Source organism: Phyllostomus hastatus, unplaced genomic scaffold, assembly GCF_019186645.2.
Source record: "Phyllostomus hastatus isolate PE091 unplaced genomic scaffold, TTU_PhHast_1.1 phas_scaffold_93, whole genome shotgun sequence".
NCBI classification, from domain to species: Eukaryota; Metazoa; Chordata; class Mammalia; order Chiroptera; family Phyllostomidae; genus Phyllostomus; species Phyllostomus hastatus.
The window spans coordinates 20,613,432-20,634,625 of NW_025334042.1; the positions used below are offsets into that span (position 1 = coordinate 20,613,432).

The window sequence follows — 21,194 nt, forward strand, 5'->3', positions numbered from 1 at the left end:
GACCCAAGTGTCGGCCCCAAGGAGTTGTGCACGCCGCTCTCAAGGCACACCGAGCAGACACCACCACACTTCCCCCTCACCCATTGCTTCCTCTCCCTTACAAGTTCTGAAGTTGGTCACCATTGTCTCAGCCCCTCAGTTCGAGCTCAAAGAACGCCACAGGTGCGAGCAGTTTACACAGACTTTATTTCTCACCCATTGAGCACAGGAAGGTCTGGGCAGACAGAGGGGCCACAGCCGCCACGCGCCCCCCCCCCCCCCCGGTCCACAAACAGGCCAGAGGCTAGGCGGTGAGGGCGAGGGGTCCTATTCCTACTGCAGATTGCTGTGGGTTTTCACGACGACACTGTTCTTGGGTCTATTTACACCATGGAGTGTGGGGAGGGTCCATTTCTTACACTAAAAATATATACTTTGGAATCTCTAAAACAAAAATATCTCTATCTCTACATGAAACATACTAGAAAGAAGAACTTAGAAAACAAGGGCAATGCACCAGCACCTCAAGTTGTCCCCTCCCGCGGGAAGGCTGCTCTGCCCTCGCCACCCGCTGAGTGTGGGAAGGCAGCCAATCCAACCGATCAGACAGAAAAATGCAGGTAAACAAGAGGGAGGCTTATCATCTCGGAGGAGTGAATGAGGGAGAAAGGAGCAGGGAGGAGGATTTTGGCCTCTTTTGCAAAAAGTAGTGATTGCACATTCAGTTCGGTGCTCCTGCTTCCGACAAGCCCGCACGTGTGACAACCTGCACGGCGGGCCCACTGCAAACCTGCGCAGAGAGGCCCGGCTCGGCTGACGGCGGGCGCAGAAAGTGCTGTGCGCGGGTTCTCTCTCTCTCTGGCAGTACTAATGCCATCAGCCAGAAGAAAAGGTTCTGTGTTCGTCAGTGCTGAAAGTGGGCTCAGCTGAAGAAAAATGTCATTCCTCTCCTCTTCAGAAGGGTTAGGAACCACTCCATTCCCCCGCCGCACAGCCTCCTAACAGGACTGCGCCTGTGGACAAACCGCTCCACTGCCCGGGGTTTTCTGTGGAAACGACCCACACAGCACAGCACACCTTCCCTCGGTCCACACTCGAAGGGTGATGGACCCAGCTCCTCCACGCCTCTTTTGGTTACGAAAATTAGCCTCCTTTCTGGTAAAGAAATGTTAACGGAGTCAACTGCCTATTCTCTATAATCAATGTAAGAGACTAGGGTGCCAAGAATCATAAAAAATAGATTTGGTAGAAAAAAATCACTTGTATTTGGTCTTAGAATGTGTTTTTCTGTTTATACTGAAACATGGACAAGCCTGAGGGCTTGAGAATCCATAGACCCTCATCCCAAATAAGAAAAATAACAATAATGTCCCTTTTGCGAGAAGCCCCAGAACTATTCAACCTCCTCACTTCTCTCACTGTCCACAAAACTGGTGGTGTTTTTTAGAACCTCTGATCAAGAACTTCTACCCAAGAATTTAAAACGCTGAGAAAAAAGGCAGGAAGAAGAGGAAAGAGTGCTTGAAAGGCTGAGTTAGTAAAAGGGGTGGGTCTTGGATGGTGTCTTTTGTGGCCAGCTAGGGCCTACAGGAAGGCCTTCTCCCTTAGGGGAGGCCAGACAGCTACAACCAAAAGAAAGTCGAGAAGGCTGAGAACATTCAATACAGGGCTCCTGTCTGTCTTGCCAAGGTGTGATTTGGAAACGTGATAAGTCCCAGGGAATTGCAGTAACAAACTAGCAGACACTGTTTAAAATCCCAGTGTTACTAGTAGACAGTTGGTCCAGAGCTCTGGAGAATCTCTCTCCCCCACTGGCCAAGGTGGTGATAGGGGCGGTTCTTACACTGAGGATGCGGAAAGCTAGAAATATCAATTGATAGGGCCAAAATGCAAAAAAACTAGCAAGATAACTGAATAGAGAAAAATCCTTCCCCTGCCCTATACCAGATTGGGGTGGGACAAGGGGAGAGCAGACATGTGTGCTATAGAAGTCAAAATGGCACAGGGGCGGTGCTGGACCAAAGAGTCCTGCCAGTCTAGCCTGGGGAAGGAAGGGATTGGTTGGGAGATGGACCCATCCAAAGTGCATGAGAGTGTTGGAAGTTGATTGGTCATTTTGAGAAAGCACCTGGTCCATACCATACCCAAGCCAATATAATCCCAGGGGAACAAAGAGACTCCTGGGCTCGTGGCCTGGACTCGCACTGTGCACTGGCCTGTTCTCTCCATGGGCCATGTGGAGGGAGGGAGGGAGCCTCTCTCTATCTTGCCTGCCTGGTGATGCACTAGTGCATGCACTTGCACAACTCTCTCACCTGGAGCATGCAACCATGTGCCCTGGCAGAGGGCCGTGTGGGCTCTACACGCAAGGTCTAAGAGGGAGCCTGAAATAAAAAGCAGCCGGGAACAAGCTAAGCTACCTGGATGGGACTAAGACCACTTAGCAGCCACCTACTTGTGGGCTCCAAGGGACTGTGCTTTAAATGGAGCAGGAACTCTGGGCACTGGCTTTTGTCTTGGTCTTGCTGACGACCATTAGTCTTTTTCCATAGCGGAAAGAGGAGATGGACTTTGAGATGGGAGTCCACCATTCTCCCAGACCACGCAGCACCTGAATAAAACCTCTTTTCTTTTGCACCAGCATCTGCCCCATTAGTTTGGTCTTTATGGTGGCAAGCAGCTGGACCTCCACTTTATGTTCAGTTACCCTAGGAGAAGGTGCTAATTCTCTTGCAAAAGAAGAAATTTAGACAAGTTGATGAAGTAGCAGAGAGAACACACTGGGTAGTGGTTCTCATGCTAGTTAAAAGGAAAGCCAGGGGACTTGGGCCAATCCTCCTATGCTCCAGGGAAAGGTGGAGACTTGGAACATGGACACTGAAACCGATGGAGAAGATGCAGGGAGAACTGCTGACAGTCTGGGTTGTTGAGCAGGTAGCAAATAAAGCAGAACCGGGAACTGTCTGTTCTGAATGACCAGAAACCACAGCTTCCTAGATCAGAGGCCTCTTGAAAGTCACAGTGGTCAGAGCCTGAGATATCAACCAAGCCTGAGACAAAGCATATGCCATATTTTTATCAAACATTTGTGACTAACGTAAAAGCCAGTGACATCCCAGATGAAGAGAAATAGCAAACGTTCACATTGTCTTTTGGTTCACTAACTACCCCTCCACCCTAAAGGCAAATTTATACGGACATGGAGACAGGGAAAGGAGCTGTACGTGGTAAAGACCAGACTTCCCGATTATTCCATCATCAGAAGTCTGAAATCATAGATAGCCACAAAGACCTAGCCTGTATTTTATGCAATCAAACATATCTGGCAATTTCACAGCATATTTCTGCTGGCCTTCACCTCTCTAGACCCTCCCTAAAAGTCGCAGGCTAGGAAGCAACCCACACTCCTAGCAATGCCCGTCCTTTGGCCTTTGAACCAAGATCACACTCATCATCGCTTTCTTAGATCCCTGGCCTCCGCACGACCAGCTCCTCAGGGCACTGGCCCACCGGCACCCAGCCGCACCCAAAACATGCCCGGGCCCTAAAAGAGGCTGACTGCTTCTCTGGCCCAGCCAAACCTGGGCACTGAAAGCACCTCACTACCTGCCTTGCTTTCTACCCCTCAGTCAGTTTCTCCTTATTGTTGGCTTAAACGCCTTTTTTGATAGACTCATCAGCCTACACTTGTCCTTGAGCTATTCTTTTGGAGAAGTCTAAGAGGGGAACTCCTGGATGGGTGGGGGGGGGGTGGGGTGATGATATTAGTTTGATGTCCCCACAGCTCAGGTGCACAGGCTGTTTAATAGCAACGATGAAAGTTCAGTTGACAAACACACACGCATATGCGCACACATACATACACACATACACACTGCTGAAGCTCCACCCCCACTCACCGCCTCCTAACCCAAACATGGCCCAGCCTGGCCCCGCCACCACGCTCACTGGCCACAGACCTGAGCAAGGAAGCAGCCAGGCCTGAGATGAAGTGTTGGGTGGGAGCTGGGGCATGAGAGAGAGTAAGACTAGGGACTGATTCCCACCACTGAGATGAAGCAGGAATGAGCCTGGCCATTGTCGGAGAAAAATCTAATGGCCTAAAGATATCGGCATGCCCTTCTGGAGCAGCTAACTAACGTTCCTGAGTTCCTGAGGCGCAGCAGCCTGGGAGGCTGGACTCGGAAGGACTCGCAAGTGCACACGCGGCCCTGCAGCTGCTCTGCATGGAGTTCACCAGGCAGGCTCCCCGCCCTGAGAAGCCTAGCAGACGCCAGACGTCAGTGCATCAGGAGAGAGATTTTTCTGAGTGATATTGTCACCTAGTCTTGTTGCGTAAAGGGCTTTTGCCTCTTACATTCCTTACAGCCACACTGAGGCTAGGGGAACGGGTGACGCAGTCACCAGCTGCCCTACACTGAGGTGGCAGGAGAAGATGGGAGGGGCAGGACCCAGGGAGAGCGCAGGGGCATTCTCAGGAAACAGACGTAAGAAAGGCCTCGAGCTCAAGGAGTGCCTGGTAGAGGAGCAGAGAAAGCTGGCAGGAAAGCTTTTTCCATTGACAGGCTGCCTTTAGATTCTTCCAGATTAGGTAGGTAAATGGGTACAATTATTACATCTACCCTACAATGACAAAATGTGAAGCTTCAGCTCACAAAGATTTTAATGCCCATGTAGTTGAGAGAATTCCTGCTCCTAAACCAGCCTTGCAAGGAGACCACCAGAAAAACCAGAACCGACACCCACGACGCAAAGGGACGGTGCTGAACGTCTGAAAGCAGCGTGAAGTTCAGCGGCAGAACAGACTGCGGCTTGTTTACAGCAGGCATCCGTTCTGAGTGGGTGGTGTCCATCCTATACCAGTTGTTAAATATTTTGAAAATCATCTGTGTATTAAAATAATTATGGCTCTAAGAAATAGGGAATATGAAAGAAATGCAGGATTCCTTCAGTATCACAGGTCCTTGGAGTAGGCCTACAATACACTAATACATTTTAAGAGTCTAAGGAATGCAAAATTCAATAAAGGTATGTAGCCGCCTCTTCACCTAGGAGAGGAGGGAACATTGAGAGAACGTCACGCTGTACAAAGATATTCCAGGATGGAAAACTAATATGATTGGATTCCCTGGGTGTTGACTTGCTTGCTGGTCACACTCTGTGTGCAAAGAAAGGGAAGATCTGTACATAATGGAGCCCAAACCATTGATATTCATTGCAAAAGAGAAGAGAAAAACTATAAATGTAGTTGTAAACTAAACACCAAAATTAATTTTACCACTTACAGTTCCTTTCTCAATGTGGCTTTTTATATCTGAGAGCCAGACATTTGTCAGCCTACAGCAACTCCTGATGTTGAAGAAACCACACGGCTGAAGGTGGCTTTGGTCCACTGAGTCGACGATGGTTTGCTACTAAGGCAGCTAAGGAGACATTACATAAGCACTTGGACATCTCCAGGAATGGAAATAAATGCGTCCTCCAGAGACAGCAGCAAGACACGGATGTTTCCACAACATGGCCAATGAAAACACCTTGTCTCCCTTTCTACTCACAAACAACAATCACCAAACCTTTCTCAAATATCTAGAAAGCAGACACTATGACAAATTTTTAGCCTACGAAGTCCTGCCTAGTGTCTAAACTAATTCCTTTTGTAGCAATTTAAGTTCAGTCTCTTACTCTATCCTCGGTGAAACCAAGAGAAGCTACTCGTCCTCACTTAGCATCACTGATTTCCCTCCGAGCCTTTTCCTGTCTGAGCCGAACAGCTTCCTCCCGGCCCTTTCGGCATCCAGGGATCTTGCTGAGTCATGCAGTCTGCTGCTGGGGAACAATGAAGATGCACCCAGGTCACAGGTGTCTTCTGGCCGCGGTGACAGGAACTGCCAATGCCCAGGTGGCTGACCTTCCTGACAGCCTCTGAGTCTGACCAGCGTCTCCCGGAGCCGGCAATTTGGCCAAGGTCCACAGCTGCCTAGGAGCCTACAGATCCTACGGGGCTGGAGAGCCTTCCCCTGCTCTCTGCTCCCACTCCCCTTCCCCATCCTTTAGAAAGGGGAACCTTGCTGAAGGAATCCTCAATGGCAGAATGGATCCACATGGCTTGGCAGGCCAGCAGAGAGTTTCAGAGAAAATGTCTGGAAAATGGGACGCTGGGTCTTCAATGGTGGCAGTTCTGAAGAGACAGACAAGGAAGAGGAGAACTACCAATGGGAGGTGGCCTTCTGCTTCCACGTTCCCGTCTGGCTGCTGGCATGGGGTGGCTGGGTGCCCTCCGGTGCACACCACGAATGACTGAATGCGTCGGCCCGGCTTTGACATGACCGAGGACAGGACCAGACTTGGTCTTGCTCCTCCTCTGAGAGATTTGCCATCTTCTCTGTAACCAGAACTTCCCTGAGGCACCTCGCGGCCCAAATCTTCCATCCCAGCAAAGACTTTTAGTTGAAGAGACTGAATAGAAGTGTTACAATTAGACAAAAAGGGAACACATGATTCATTCCTGCTTTTAACACAATACTTTGAAGATGTCACCACCATTTGGATCTGGCTATATTTTAAGTTCATTTACAAGTAGACTAGTTCTCAACTAAAAATAACCCTGTGTGTTATACGTTTCAACAGCTGCTTGGATTTTCCTCTGAAGGAAACAAGATTCTATATTTCACTCACATTCAGCACAGAATTATTTTAACCCATTCGATGAAGAAATAACCAGTTTCTCCTCAGAGCAGCTTTATGACAGAGGCTGTTGGTTTTATCCCCATTTTCCTGCTAAGTCAGCTGAGGGCTAGACACAGTGGCCTGCCTGATTATGCGTAGAATTAATAACTAAGATAGGTCTCCTCATTTCCAGCCTACTCCTTTTTTATTTTTAACTAGAGAAGTTGCCTTTAATAAAATCTAAGATTTTCCCTTCAGTTATCTGCTCAGCTAAACTTCAATGGCGTTGGGACGAAATTACTCAATTTGGGTGCACAGCCTGCCTCCCTGCGGGCAACGATGCCTCACGTTCTTCCACTTTCGGCCTGACCCTGATTAAGTGTGATCTGCGCTACTGACAAACAGTGCACAGAATTTAGCTTCCAAAACACGAAAACAGTTGCAATTTAATATTTCAAAATCTTTGCTTGGCAAAAATTCTCATGGTGGAATTGTGTCAATACTATCAACATGATCTGAGTATTCTAGCGGCTCCCCAGGTTGTGTGGTTGCAGGAAGCGGAAATGCTCTGTAGGTTTCGAAATGGGGACTAGCCAGAAGATTAAGGGAACACATAGACAAAATAAATTTACATCTCCAAATAATTCCGTCTTGACTTGGGACCTGTATAAATGGGCAGCTCAAAACAGCGTATCTGTTTAAATAGTTAGAAAACATTTTTACTTTCCTTAGGCTAACAGTTATTCTCGTGAGATTAGTAGCAGTCCTGGAAGGGATATTTATTAGACAAATTCAATTTCACAGCTAAAATATCTTTTACTTTCAACACAATTATTATTTTTTAAAGCCAGAAATAAATAAAAAGCATTATAGTTCTCTTTACCTCTTTTCCTTTGTAGTCCCAGAATTCATACTGAGAGCTTTCCAGACTGTGGTTTTAGGCATTTCGTCAGATATATTGATCTCAGAGGGGTCACATCTGAAATGAATATGTTGGACAGTAAACACCAGACGTAACAATAAAATCCAGACCTCCGTCTATGACGACCACCCCCCAACAGAAGGCCTGAAGGAGCCCAGCTAACGTCTCTCAGGAGTGCTGGGAGCCAGATGGGCGGAATGGAGAGAGGCAAGGTGACCCACAGGGTGCTAAGGGCTGGGCTGATGTTCCAGGTGGCAACCGGCCCTGCCCCCACAATTCTGCGCTCCTTCCGGAGGCCACCCTGGGGATGCTGAGGGCGGCGTCGAGATGCCAACAGTGGTAGCATCAGGACCTCCCACTACTGAGCGCTCACTGTGTGCCAAGTACGGGGCTAAACAATCTTCATTCATTTCCTCAATGACACGGCCAAATGTTTTATGTTTGTAGTTAACAAAGGACTTTAACAGTATATTATCTCAACTATCACAGATTCAGAGATGACCAACATCCTCATTGGAAGGTGCAGAAACCACAGTTCCCAGGGCTAAGTGACTGTCCAAGGAGAAACATCAGTAAGCGGAGCATCGAGACCTTGAGTCCCAGTCCTTGGTTGTCTAGGGCCCCAGAGTACTCTGAAGTTTTCTGTGAGCCAGGCTGCCTCCTTCTAAAAGGCCAGGAGAGCAGGCAGCAAGCATCCTAGTAAAGGAGGAACATTGCTCCTACTTTGCTGCCAGAGAATTCAAGGCCTGTGGCTCCTTCTAGTACACCCTGTAGAAAGCTTAGTAAGGTCCGAAGATTCCATTTCTTCTGGGGTCAGTTTGAAAAACAAAAAGTCAAACTCATAGTAACAGAGAGTAGAATGGTGCAGAGGCTGGGCGAGGGGCAGGGGGAAGGAGGTAATCAAAGGGTACAAACTTCCAGTTAATGAATTCTGAAGACCTGTGAACAGCATGCTGACCATGGTTAATAATAAAGTATTGTACACTTGAAATTCGCTAAGAAAGTGCATCCCAAGTGTTCTTGCCACAAAAAAAGAAAAGACTGGTGACTACAGGAGGTGATGGATATGTTATTAGTTCGACTGCAGTAATCATTTCACAATGCATACATCCATCAAAATTTTTTAAATGTTCAAAGAAAAGACCTTCCTCACTTCCATCTCAGTATAAACCACAAGCAATTCAATGATTCAGCAATGAATTATCCAGGAGTCAGATGACTGAGATCCCCTCTCCTCCTCTTCTGCCCTCTCTTGACCTCTGGGCTTCTTTCTGCTCGTGTGTATCTCTGATCAAGCAGAAACGCAGTGCCAGGAATGATGCCACAAAGGGACAAATGAAGCTTCCTGTGACTTGGGGCAAGCAAGAGCTTCAGAAGAGAAAGGGGCCGAACCCACTGGCGGAAAGAAGTAAGGAATTCTGTGCTCCCAGTTCAGTTCCCCCTTGGCTCATGGGACTGTGGGCGCCAGAGCCACGCTGGAATGGGCTGCCTGTCCCCAAAGGCTTGCCCAAGCTCGGGGGTCTCATGGCCACTTTCTGAAAACAGTGATCATGGACCCTATTCATATTTGGAAGGTAGCAGAGAAAGGCAGAAGCAGCCCTGGTTTGAGGAACACACAGACTAGGGTTTAAATCTTAAACTTTCTATTTAGCAGCATTATGACCTCCAGCAAATTACCTAAAACCGTTCGAGCCTCAGTTTCCTCACTGAACAAATGTGGGTAGTGAGGCTTATATCAGAACATTATTGTAAAGATTAAATGAGAGCACAGAGTAAATCTTCCAGCACAGTCCTGTCACAGAGAAGACACTCAGTGCATGGGCTCACCTTGTGATCCCCAGCACTGGACCAGTGCCTTGCCTGTGGCTGGCACTAAACAGTGAAAGGAAACGGTGTCCTCACACGTTGGAACTGGAAGGCGGACTATTCACCCTTTATACCAGCAGCTGCAGTCGTGACCCCCTCACCCGACACACACACGAAGTCAGGCATTTACGGAATAACCAAAACAGTCAACTCCTTGGTGTTGTGAGAATTTTACCTGAAACTGTTGTTCTTTCCAGGACTGCTTAGTAACTTCCTGCTCTCTAAGGGGAACTTGTCTCCCCCTATTTCTAACATTTTCTCAGCCTCCTGGAAGAAAAGGAGACGTAATTATATCATGGACTGAGTTAAACCCTAAGTCAACACCAGCCTGTTTTTTTTCTATCACCACAATTTCTATCAAATTTTTCTCACATTTTTAAATAAAAAAGTATAATTATGCTCTTTCCTACATTTAATTCATCACAAAAAGAGAGACAACTGAGTGTTCATACCTATGGAATGGTATTTCTTTTAAATCCTGAATCTAGACCCAACTACCAATGTACTGGAAACACAGGGGGAAGAAGAACAGGTTAAATGACACCAAGGGGCACATTTAGTAAAACCCAAACGGTGGGAAACCCTATAGGTCAAAGACCCAGATTTTTCAACAAAAATTTAAAAAGATAGAAGGGGAACTCCTAAAGAGATTTAAGAAACATATCAACCAATGGCAATATATGGATCATATCTGGATCCCGAGTCAACCATACTATCAAAAAATAAAAATAAGGCAATTGGGGGAAATATGAATACCGAATATTCTTTCTGCTTTTGTGTTCATTTCAAATGTTCCATAATAAAATGTTTCCTTAGAAATAATTCCATTAGCCCTGGCTGGCGTATCTCAGTGGATTGAGCGCGGGCTGGGAACCAAAGTGTCCCAGGTTCGATTCCCAGCCAGGGTACATTCCTGGGTTGCAGGCCATAACCCCCAGCAACCGCACATTGATGTTTCTCTCTCTCTCTCTATCTCCCTCCCTTCCCTCTCTAAAAAATAAATAAATAAAATATTTTTAAAAAATAATAATCCTCATACCAAAGAGGTATGTTTAAAAAAAAAGAAGAAAAAGAAATAATTCCATTAGTACAAAGGAAATAATTATAGAGAAAAATATTTACAAAGATGCTCAAATTAGTATAATTAATAATAAAACCTAAAACATCTATAAACTTTAATAAAGGGAGAATGTTTAGATTAATTATGATAATATAGAATATTATGCAGCCATTATGAGAATAAATATCATTATTTATTGTATAGACACGTAGAAACATGAAAGTGTCATGAAATGAAGTTAAGGAGGAAAAATCAGAATATATATAGCCCCCCAAATATACAATTATTACACCTATGTGAAAACTTTGTTAAGGATTTAAAGATAACATAAAGAGCCCTGACTGGTGTGGCTCAGTGGGTTGGGTGTCATCTGTCAAACCAAAATGTCGCCAGTTTGACTCCCAGTCGGGACACATGCCTGGGTTACAGGCCAGGTACCCGGGTGGGGGGGTGTGAGAGGCAACCGATCGATGTTTTCTCTCCCTCGAGGGAAACACATCGAGGTTTCTCTCCCTCTCTTTTTGTCTCCCTTCCCCTCTCTCTAAAAATAAATAAAATCTAAAAACAAAACAAAACAAAAACAAAGAGAGAGAGAGAACATAAAGAAATGACCATAAATGTTGAATGCTGACATGAAATTTTGGGGTGAAATCTTCATTTTTTAATTTGATTTAGTTTTAAAAATCATTTTATAAAGCATTTTCTTAGAAGTAAGTACAATATAGAAAGTAGTGTGATATGATGTTTACTAACCACCTTATACTTAACATCCAAAAGACATCTCTTGATTTCCCTCCCAAATGCGCTGTTAGGTCTTCCCCATCTTAATAAACAGCACAACCATCCATCTCATTGTTCACTCCCATATCCAAGTGTTGTCCTCAACTTCTCTCTCACCCATCCTCACTATAATTAGCAAAACTTCTATCTTCAAAATAAGTCCCAAATCCAGCCATTTTCACCAACTCTCCCTTAGCCTAAGCCACCATCACCTCGTGGCTAAACTATTACCACAGATTTCTAACTCATCTCTGGCTACCTCTCTCCCCCTTCCAGCATCACTGACTTTATGTTCTTCCAGCATACCAAGCTCATCCTGCCTTCAGACCTTCACATGTGCTCTTCCCCTGGCCTGGAATGTTCCTGCTACCAGATGTTCTCATGACCTGCCCTTGACTTCAGGTTTCTGCTGAGATGTCTCCTTAGAGGACCCATCACTGATCACCCTGAACAAAGTCACTTCCTCAACCCTTTATTTTCTTCTTAAAAGACATCACTATCCAAAATTTTATGTAAGTAAATAAATAAATAGGTGTGTGTATTTATATCTATATATACACACACACATATTATACATATATATAATTTAAAATTTTGTTTATAAAGTTTTTGGATGCCTGAAAGCTTTACATTTCATGTAGTGAATTCTATCAGTCCTCTCTTTAAAGTTTTCTTCCATTGCTTTTGTGCTTATAATTGGTAAACTTATTTAGTAATACAAAATAGACCAATGGAATAGAATCAGGAGCCAGAAATAAATCCACGCATATACGGTCACCTAGCACTTGACAAGGCAGCCAAGAATACTCAGTGGAGAAAGGATAATCTCTTTAATAAATGCCACTGGGGAAACTGGATATTCACATGCAAAAGAAGGAAACCAGACCTCTGCCTTACACTATTCACAAAAGTTAACTCAAAATGGATTAAAGACTTAAATGTAAAATGTGAAACAATAAAACTCCTAGAAGGAAATATAGAGAAAAAGCTCTTTGACATTGTTCTTGGCACAGACGTGGATATGACCCCAAAAGTACAAGCAACAGAAGTGAAAATAAACAAGTGGAACTACATCAAACAAAAAGCTTCTGCACAGCAAAATAAACGATCGACAAAATGAAAAGGCAACAAGTGGGAGAAAATATTTACAAACCATATGTCTGATAAGGAGTTAATATAAAAATACATAAGGAACACATACAACTCAATAGCAAAAAACAAAAACTAAATAATCCAATTTAAAAAATAGGCAAAGGACCTGAATAGACATTTTTCCAAAGAAGACATACAAAGACCAACAGGTATATGAAAAGTGGCTCAACATCCCAAATCATCAGGGAAAGGCAAATCAAAGCCACAGTAAAATATCTCCTCACACCTGTTAAAAGGGCTATTATCAAAAAGACAGGAGATGACAAGTGCTGGCAAGGATGTGAAAAAAAGACCCTGGCTGGCACAGCCCAGTGAACTGGGTGCGGGCCTGTGAATCAGAGGGCCACTGATTCAATTCCCAGTCAGGGCACATGCCTGGGTTGCAGGCCAGGTCCCCAGTTGGGGACACGTGAGAGGCAACCACACATTGATATTTCTGTCCCTCTCTTTCTCCTTCCCTTCTCTTCTCTCTAAAAATAAATAAAATCTTTAAAAAAAGAAAGACTCAACTTTAAAAAAGGATATGAAAAAAGGGAACCCTTGTACACTGTTGATGGGAATGTGAATTGTACAGCCACTATAGAAAACAGTATGGAGGTTCCTCAAAAAATTAAAAATAGAACCACTGTATGATCCAGCAGTTCCACTTCTGAGCATACAGCCAAAAGAAATGAAGTCACTATCTCAAAGAGATAACTGCACCCCTAAGTTCATTGCAGCATTATTTACAATAGCCAAGACATGGAAACAACCTAAGTGTCCATCAATAGATGAATGGATAAAGAACATTATTACACACACACACAAACACACACACACTGAAATATTACTCAGCCAGATAAAGGGAAATCCTGCCATTTGCAACAACATGAACAAATCTTGAGGGCATTGTGCTAAGTGAAGTAAGTCAGACAGAGAAACACAAACACTGTATAATCGCACTTACATGTGGAATCTAAAAGCACTGAAGTCATAGAAACAACAGATTGGTGGTTACCAGGGGTGGGGAGGATGGGGGAAATGAATAAAGGTAGTCAAAGGGTACAAACTTTCAGTTACAAGATGAATAAATTATGGGGATATAATGTACAGCATGGTGACTATACTGTATTATATATTTTAAAATTGTGAAAAGAGTAGATTTAAAAGTTCATAACACAAAAATAAGTGTGACCACATGAAGTGATGGATGTGTTAACTAACCCTACTGCAGTAATCGTTTTGCAATACATATATCAAATCATTATGTAGTATGCCTAAAACTTATACAATGCTATATGTTCATTTTATCTCAATAAAACTGGAAAAATTCAAGATTTTTAAAGTTCAAGAGATTAGAAAACAACGTCCTTTAAAATGCATTGCAAAGGACACTACTTCAGGCACTAACTGTACTTGGAAACACTTTCCGGCTCATTCAGTTCTTGGTCTGGTATTTTCTTTTTGCTACACATCTGTTCTTTGCACATATAGGCAACTAACTGAGGGCTCACTGTGTGGATGGCAGATGCCAAGTGCCAAGGGAAACGAGGAAAGACAGAAAGTCCTATGCAAGTTATCTTTGTACCGTGCCAACCACAACATCATCTGCAATCAGGTACATAACGAACTCTCAGAAATAATACGTTTTGTATACTTGTCAAATTAGACCTTTTGGGAGAACATGAACCAACAGATCTGATAATAAGAGCATATTCTATGTTCATATTCTAAGTGTGAACCTGGTGAGTAGACTGTAGACAAACAGAGAAAACAACTGGTTATCAAATCCAAAAATGAAGGACAGGCAGGGACAAGGATACTTAATCTTTCCTCAGCTGAGAACACCTTTGGAGGAATCTTCCCAGCTCCCAAAGGTAACCCTGGGGATTCCAGACATGCTGACTTTTACTGGGGCCTTTCCTATGCACTGTAACTCGAGGCTGCCCCAGAGCATACAGTTGGTGCAAGAGCTATGACCTCTTCCTCCTTGGCCTTCTTTTTGGCATCATCCAACTTCTTCTTCTTGCTTTCAGGCATGAGATCATCCAGCCAGCTCAGCTCTCGCTTAGAGAAACAGAGATCCATGACTTTTCTGACGAAGACCAAGGCCAAAACCTGAAAAATAAATAAAGTGAATTAAAGGGCCTTGTTTCCTGGAGTGAAAAGCAAAATCTTATTTTCACAGCAGACCAAGACATTTCATGCAAAATCAAACTGATAATAATCATTATACTTGCCTTTTGTTGACTGCCCTCTTTCTACCATATACTAAGATATTTTAGACACAATATTTTACTTATCTTTCATAACAATCCCATCACTTAGAGTGTAACTGACTTAATTCTTTCATTAAAAAGAGAAAACCCTTCATTTGCAGATGGCCCTAAGAACTGCCCTTCCCCGGCTGGGGCCCCACTGGAGGGATCCAGGGGTGGACAGCCTTCGCAGGAGCTCGGCCACGGTGGGCCAGTCACACCCAGCCTGAGCACACCTCCCCACTCGGGGAGGGGGCCTGGAAGGACCATCTAGATTCCCACCAATCCTTTGCCTATACATTTCCCCACAAAATCCTTGCTTTATGCCTGCATCACGGGTCTGTAGTGCTTTTGTCTCTGCCCTCTGGCATGGTCTGATAACCATTTTATAAATGGAAAGCTGAGGCCCAAGGAGAGAGAATAACTTGCCTAAAATCTGACAGCAAATCACGCTGCTCCTTTTCCCCTGAAAAGGGCCATGTTAGCCAAAGGAGAACAAGTAACTCATAATGACCTGCCTGGATTGACTAGTGTTTACCAGCTACCTCTGGTGACTGAACAACGAGTAATGCAATCGGGCTTGTTAAATTCAACCACATTTCCCCTAAAGTTCAATTACTATTTTCCCATCGATCCAAAATTGGTAGTATCACTTCCAGAAGTTGTCAAGAATTTGCTAATTTTTAACTAAACGCTCAACTCCTGAACATAACACTCAAATGCAGAAACCTATAGATATTCTGGCAAAACTGAGAAACCCATCCGGAGGGTACATATCCAGGAGGCTAGGGAAAAGGAGCCCCTACTCCTGTTTCCTCAGCCTTGAATGTTCTCCCTGTAAGACAGAGTTCTAAAGCACGTGAACAAGTTCCAAGCATTACACTCACTGCCTTTTCTCCCTGGAGGCCCACCCTGTAGGTAACTTGCAAACAGCCCACTGAATTCTCAGCTTTTACATGAAACAGAGTGAGGCAGAGAGAGGAAGGCATCAAGAGGAGGCGATGAAACAGTGAGGTGGCAAGAATTTCATCACCCACCCCAGATTTAGAAAGCAGCTGGTCACCTGTTGCACCACACACCGGCCAGCGTCCCTAGTCTCCTTCCCGCTAGAAAGGAGGTCAGAATGTCCCAGTCACTCAGTGCTGGAGCGGCCTCTTTCTCTCTCCCAGCGGCTCAAAACAGTGCATTTCTGCCATTTTCAGCACTTCTGATTGCAGTAAGTTCTAAATTAGAACTCTAATGCTTTGAAGTAATATGCAAATTATTGCAAACATGAAGAATCCTTTCCTCATCAGATGATTAGCAAAAGAAGTCAGGGGTGGGGAGCAAGGGAGGAAGAAGGGACAGGCAGACTGGCAGCCTTGAAAACAAACGTGGCAACCTGCTACACACATGTACCTACCCCTCGAGGTCCCCCAAACAACACTGGTCCTACAATCCCAACCAAAAACAAAACTTCCTCATCAGTCAGGGATCAATATCCAGACTTTATAAAGAACTAAAACCCAACAACAAAAAAAATCAACCCGATTTTAAAATGGGCAAAGGACTTGAATAGACATTTCTCCAAAGAAGATATACAAATAGCCCATAATAGTCAATAAGCACATGAAAAGATGCTCAACATCACTCACCATTAGGGATATGGAAATCAAAGCCAGAATGAGATACCATTTCGTACCCACTAGGATGGCTATAAACAAACAAACAAACAAAAAAAACCCACCAGAAAATAAGTGTTGGCAAAGATGTGGAGAAATTGGAATGCTGTGCACTGCTGGTAGAAATGTAAAAATATAAAATGGTGCAACCACTATGAAAGCCAGTATAACAGGTCCTCAAAAAATTAAAAATGGAAGTATATGACCTGGAAATCCCACTTCTTGGTATTTACCCAAAAGAACTGAAGGCAGGGACACAAACAGGCATTTGTTTCCTGTTGCCACTACTCACAGTCAAAGCATTAGTCTCGATGGCCAAAAGGTGTAAGAATTCAAGTGCCTATCAATAAATGAATACACGAACTGTGGTTTATATAGATAATGGAATATTATTCATCATTTAGAAAGGAAGGAAGGAAATTCTGACACATATTACAACATGGGTGAACCCTGAAGATATTTTGCTAAGCAAAATAAGCAAATCACAAAAGGACAAATACTACAAGATTCCACTCACATGAGGAGCCTAGAGCAGTCAAATTCACAGTCAGAAAGTAGAAGGGGGTTAAGGGGGTTTCCAGGGGCAGGTGAGAGGAGGGAATGGGGAGTTACTGTTTAACAGGTACAGAGCTTCAGTTTTACAAGGTAAAAAAGTTCTGGAGATGGATGAGGGCAATATATATGCACTTAATGCCACTGAACTATACACTTAAAAATGGTTAAGATGGACCCTGGCTGATGTGGCTCAGTGGATTGAGCACCAGCCTGTGAACCAAACCGTCACAGTTTGATCCCCTGTCAGGACACATACCTGGGTTGAGGGCCAGGTCCCCAGTAGAGGGCGCACAAGAGGCAACCACACATCAATGTTTCTCTCCCTCTCTTTCTCCCTCCCTTCCCCTCTATAAAAATAAATAAATAAAACCTTTAAAAAATTGTTAAGATGGTAAATTTTATGTTATGTATATTTTACCACAATTTAAAATATAATAATTTTTTAAAACTCACCATCATTGGGAAGACGATGGCAGCTGGAGATGCCTTGATGACCCAGAGCAGCACAAGGCAGGTCAGCTGGATGAGGGTGAAGAGGTGCACTTTGCGTAGCGGCACGTGCCGAAGGTAAATGAAATCTGGCTGGTGCTTCGCAGGCATCCCAAAGAGCTTCAGACGATCAAAGAACTGAAAGAAGGGGACTGGAAACTTATTTTCAGGAAGTTTCTCTGGGTCAGAAACTTGTTGGGTCCCTTTGTGTCTCTCACATCACCCGCTCTGAAAGGCGGGCAACACCACTTCCACTAGACAGAAATGCAGACTGCGTCTCAGAGAGAACAGGTAATTTGGCAAAGGTTGGTAAGAGACAAGTCACTTTTAAAATTCATCTTTTTAAATTCTAGGTTGAAATTTCTCTTTTCTATCCCACACTGTGGCTCCTGAGAGAGCTCTTTCTTAGGGATTGTTGAAAATAAAATAAGGCAATTGTATCTTTCTGTTATCAAAACCAAATCTCTTCCTGGTTATTAAAGAGTTTGGAGATTCTCATCAATATTTATAGTAAAAACATAAGATGAAACCTCATAACATTCCAGAGACAGAAAATATGACCTTCCTTCTATAAAATGAAAAACAGGCCTAAAGAGATTAAATGAGCCATCCAGAGTCACATTACAACTTGGTGTACAAGGATGGCCACTGGACATTCCACAAAAACAAAGAGGAACCAGCCATCAACAGTAGAAGCTGCTAAGTCTTGATATCATCTGGGGTACCCAAGTAATCAGTGACGAGCTCCTGAGTTTCTCTGTTCAAAGGACTCAGAGTACCGGGCTGGTAGATGGGAAACAGCAGAGTGTGCCAGAAAGTACCACGGGCTTCCCTGGAGCAGCTCCCACTGCTCCCCGATCTCTTCACCAACACACCCCAGTTAGGGCCCCTCTCTCACACTCTAGCCTGGCACTAAAACTAGCACCTCCCCTGTGTGGAAGCCAGTCTGGTTCTTGACCAACATTTCACATCTAAGATTATCAGCATCTGACGAAGCACCTAGTATTTAATGTGTCTAATAAATTGTTGAAAAAAATAACAAATGGCTGGAACCATAACATTGAGGCAGGCTACCCTGTAAGTCCCTGTAACCTTATGCCAACATGGCTATATTTGCCCAATGTCCAAACAAACGTCTAAAATAGCTTAACCAGCAAGACTAGGAAAAGGTTTCTCAAGAACTAGCTTGTGCTAGAGTGGTCCCACCCCAGGCAGGACGAGACAAGCATGCTCACAGGGAGAAGACACTGCCCTGGCTGGGCATTGCAGTACCTGAATCCCCTGCAGTGAAGACACTCCCATGTAGAGGAAGACCCCGTAGAGCACCGGCATCGGGATGAACTGAAGGCAAAGGGCAGAAAGACCAGAGATCATCACACTTGGTATCAACACACTTGAGACTATAACAACTTCTACATCTCCAAGAAGGAAGTCACACCCTGACTGGCATGGCTCAGTAGGTTAATCTTTGTCCCACCAAAGTGGGAGGTCGCAGGTTTGATTCCTGGTCAAGTCCATGCCTGGGTTGCAGGCCAGGCCTCCCCTTGGGAGTGTGCAAGAGGCAGCCAATCGATATTTCTCTCACACATTAATGTTTCTCTCCTGTCCTTCTCCTTTCTCTAAAAATAAATAATTTTTTTAAAATAAAAAAAGATGGAACTCACAAAATCACATCATAAACATTGTATTAGTTTCTGCCCTGGCTGGCGTAGCTCAGTGGATTGAGCATGGGCTGTGAACCAAAGCATCGCAGGTTCGATTCCCAGTCAGGGCACATGCCTGGGTTGCAGGCCACATCCCCAGTGGGGGCCACGTGAGAGGCAACCACACATTGATGTTTCTCTCTTTCTCCCTTCCTTCCCCTCTAAAAATAAGTAAATAAAATCTTTTAAAAAAATCTTTAAAACATTGTATTAGTTTCTGCTGCCTTTTCATGATTCAGAAGTAGAAGCAAAACAGTATGATAAAAATCATTTTGCTCTAAAATGAAATGATTACACGTAAGTGTGATCTGGTCCTAGTTAAATCACAGGCTTCATGTTTTACCCCTATCTGGCTCTTCCTCCTCTGTGGGGATACACACACACACACACACACACACACACCCTTTTTTTACTAGCAAGAGAAGAAAGGTGTATTTTTTTTTCATTTTTTAAATGTTATTCTTCAATTATAGCTAGCATTCAATATTATTTTATTTTATTTTATTATTTTTAAAAGATTTTATTCATTTATTTTTAGAGAGAGGGGAAGGGAAGGAGAAAAAGAGGAAAGAGAAACATCAATTGGTTGCCTCCTGCACGCTCCCTACTGGGGACCTGGCCCACAACCCAGGCATGTGCTCTGACTGGGAATTGAACCAGCAAACCCTTTGGTTCACAAGTCTGCGCTCAATCCATTGAGCTACACAAGCCTGGCCTCAATATTATTTTATATTTGTCTCAGATGCACAGCATAGTGGTTAGACAATTATGTAATTTATGAGGTGATCCCCCAATAAGTCTAGTACCCACCCAGCACCATACATGGTTATTACAACATTATTGACTATATCCCCTGTGCTGTACCCTAGATCCCTGTAACTGTTTTGTAACTGTCATTTAGCACATCTCCCAGGAGTGTCCAACCCATGGGCCACACGCAGGCCAGCAGTGGCTATGAATGAGGTCCAACACAAAATCATAAATTTACTTAAAAGGGTTTTCTTGCTCATCAGTTTTCATTAGTGTTTGTGTATTTAATGTGTGGCCCAAAATAACTCTTCTTCCTCCAGTGTGGCCCAGAGAAACCAAAAGGTTGGACACCCCTAATCCCTGTACCTTTTTCTCCCAGCCCCTCAACCTTTCTCCCATCTGGCAACCCTCAGTTTGTTCTCTGTATCTATGAGTCTACTTCTGTTTTGTTTGCTTGCTTATTTTGTTCTTTAGATTTTATATATAAGCAAAATCACATTGTTTAGTCTTTTTCTGACTTATTTTCCTTAGCATAATATCCTCTATGTCCATCCATGTTGTCGCAAATAGTAAGATTTCATTTGTTTTTATGGCTGAGTAACATTCTATTGCACCACCACTTTTTTATCCACTCATCTGTTGATGGACACTTGGGTTGTTTTCTCAGTTTCTCTTTCTGACAGTTCATTACTGGACACACATGTCCCTCTTTTACAAAACCGATACCTCATTTTATTTTTTGATTACAGTTTGCATTCAACACTTTGTATTAGTTTCAGGTGTATAAGACAGCAGGTAGACGTTCATATAGGTTACAAAGTGTTCCCTCTGATCATTTAAGTGCCCACCTGGCACCATAGATAGTTATTACAATATTATTAACTATGTTCCCTATACTTTATCTTACATCCTCATGCCTGTTTTGTACCTACCAATTAGTCCTTCTTAATCCCAACACCTGTTTTACCCTGTCCCCCAACACCCCTCCCCGCTGCCCCCATCAGTTTGTTAATTTATGTATAAGTCTGTTTCTGTTTTGTTTGTTCATTTGTTTTGTTGTTTTGTCCACATATAAGTGAGATCATATGGTATTTGTCTTTGGCTTATTTCACTTAGCATAATATTCCCTAAGTCTACCCACGCTGTTGCAACCAGTAAGATTTCATTCCTTTACATGGCTGAGTGGTGTTCCACTGTATACAGGCACCACAGCTGCTTTATCCACTTGTCTATCAGTGGGCACTTGGGTTGCTTCTATGTCTCGGCTTCTACATTGTAAATGATGCTGCAGTGAGCATGGGGTGCATATATTCTTCCAAATTAGCGTTTTGGCTTTCTTTGGATATATACCCAGAAGTGGAATCCCTGGATCAT

The 21,194-nt window shown here is 43.8% G+C and overlaps 1 protein-coding gene across 2 annotated transcripts in view; it reads right to left on the minus strand.

Moving 5' to 3' along the window:
- Positions 1-255: 255 nt before the first annotated feature.
- Positions 256-21,194, minus strand: part of SLC4A8 (solute carrier family 4 member 8) — a 79,839-nt gene continuing 58,900 nt past the window's right edge. For both annotated transcript variants that reach the window (XM_045829126.1, XM_045829127.1), the window contains 6 exons: positions 18,640-18,708; positions 17,332-17,505; positions 14,385-14,522; positions 9,609-9,700; positions 7,529-7,624; positions 256-6,435 (listed from right to left, as the gene is read on the minus strand). In XM_045829126.1, coding sequence (XP_045685082.1) covers positions 6,423-6,435; positions 7,529-7,624; positions 9,609-9,700; positions 14,385-14,522; positions 17,332-17,505; positions 18,640-18,708 — 582 coding nt within the window. In that variant the 3' untranslated portion in view covers positions 256-6,422. The remainder of the gene's footprint in view (positions 6,436-7,528; positions 7,625-9,608; positions 9,701-14,384; positions 14,523-17,331; positions 17,506-18,639; positions 18,709-21,194) is intronic.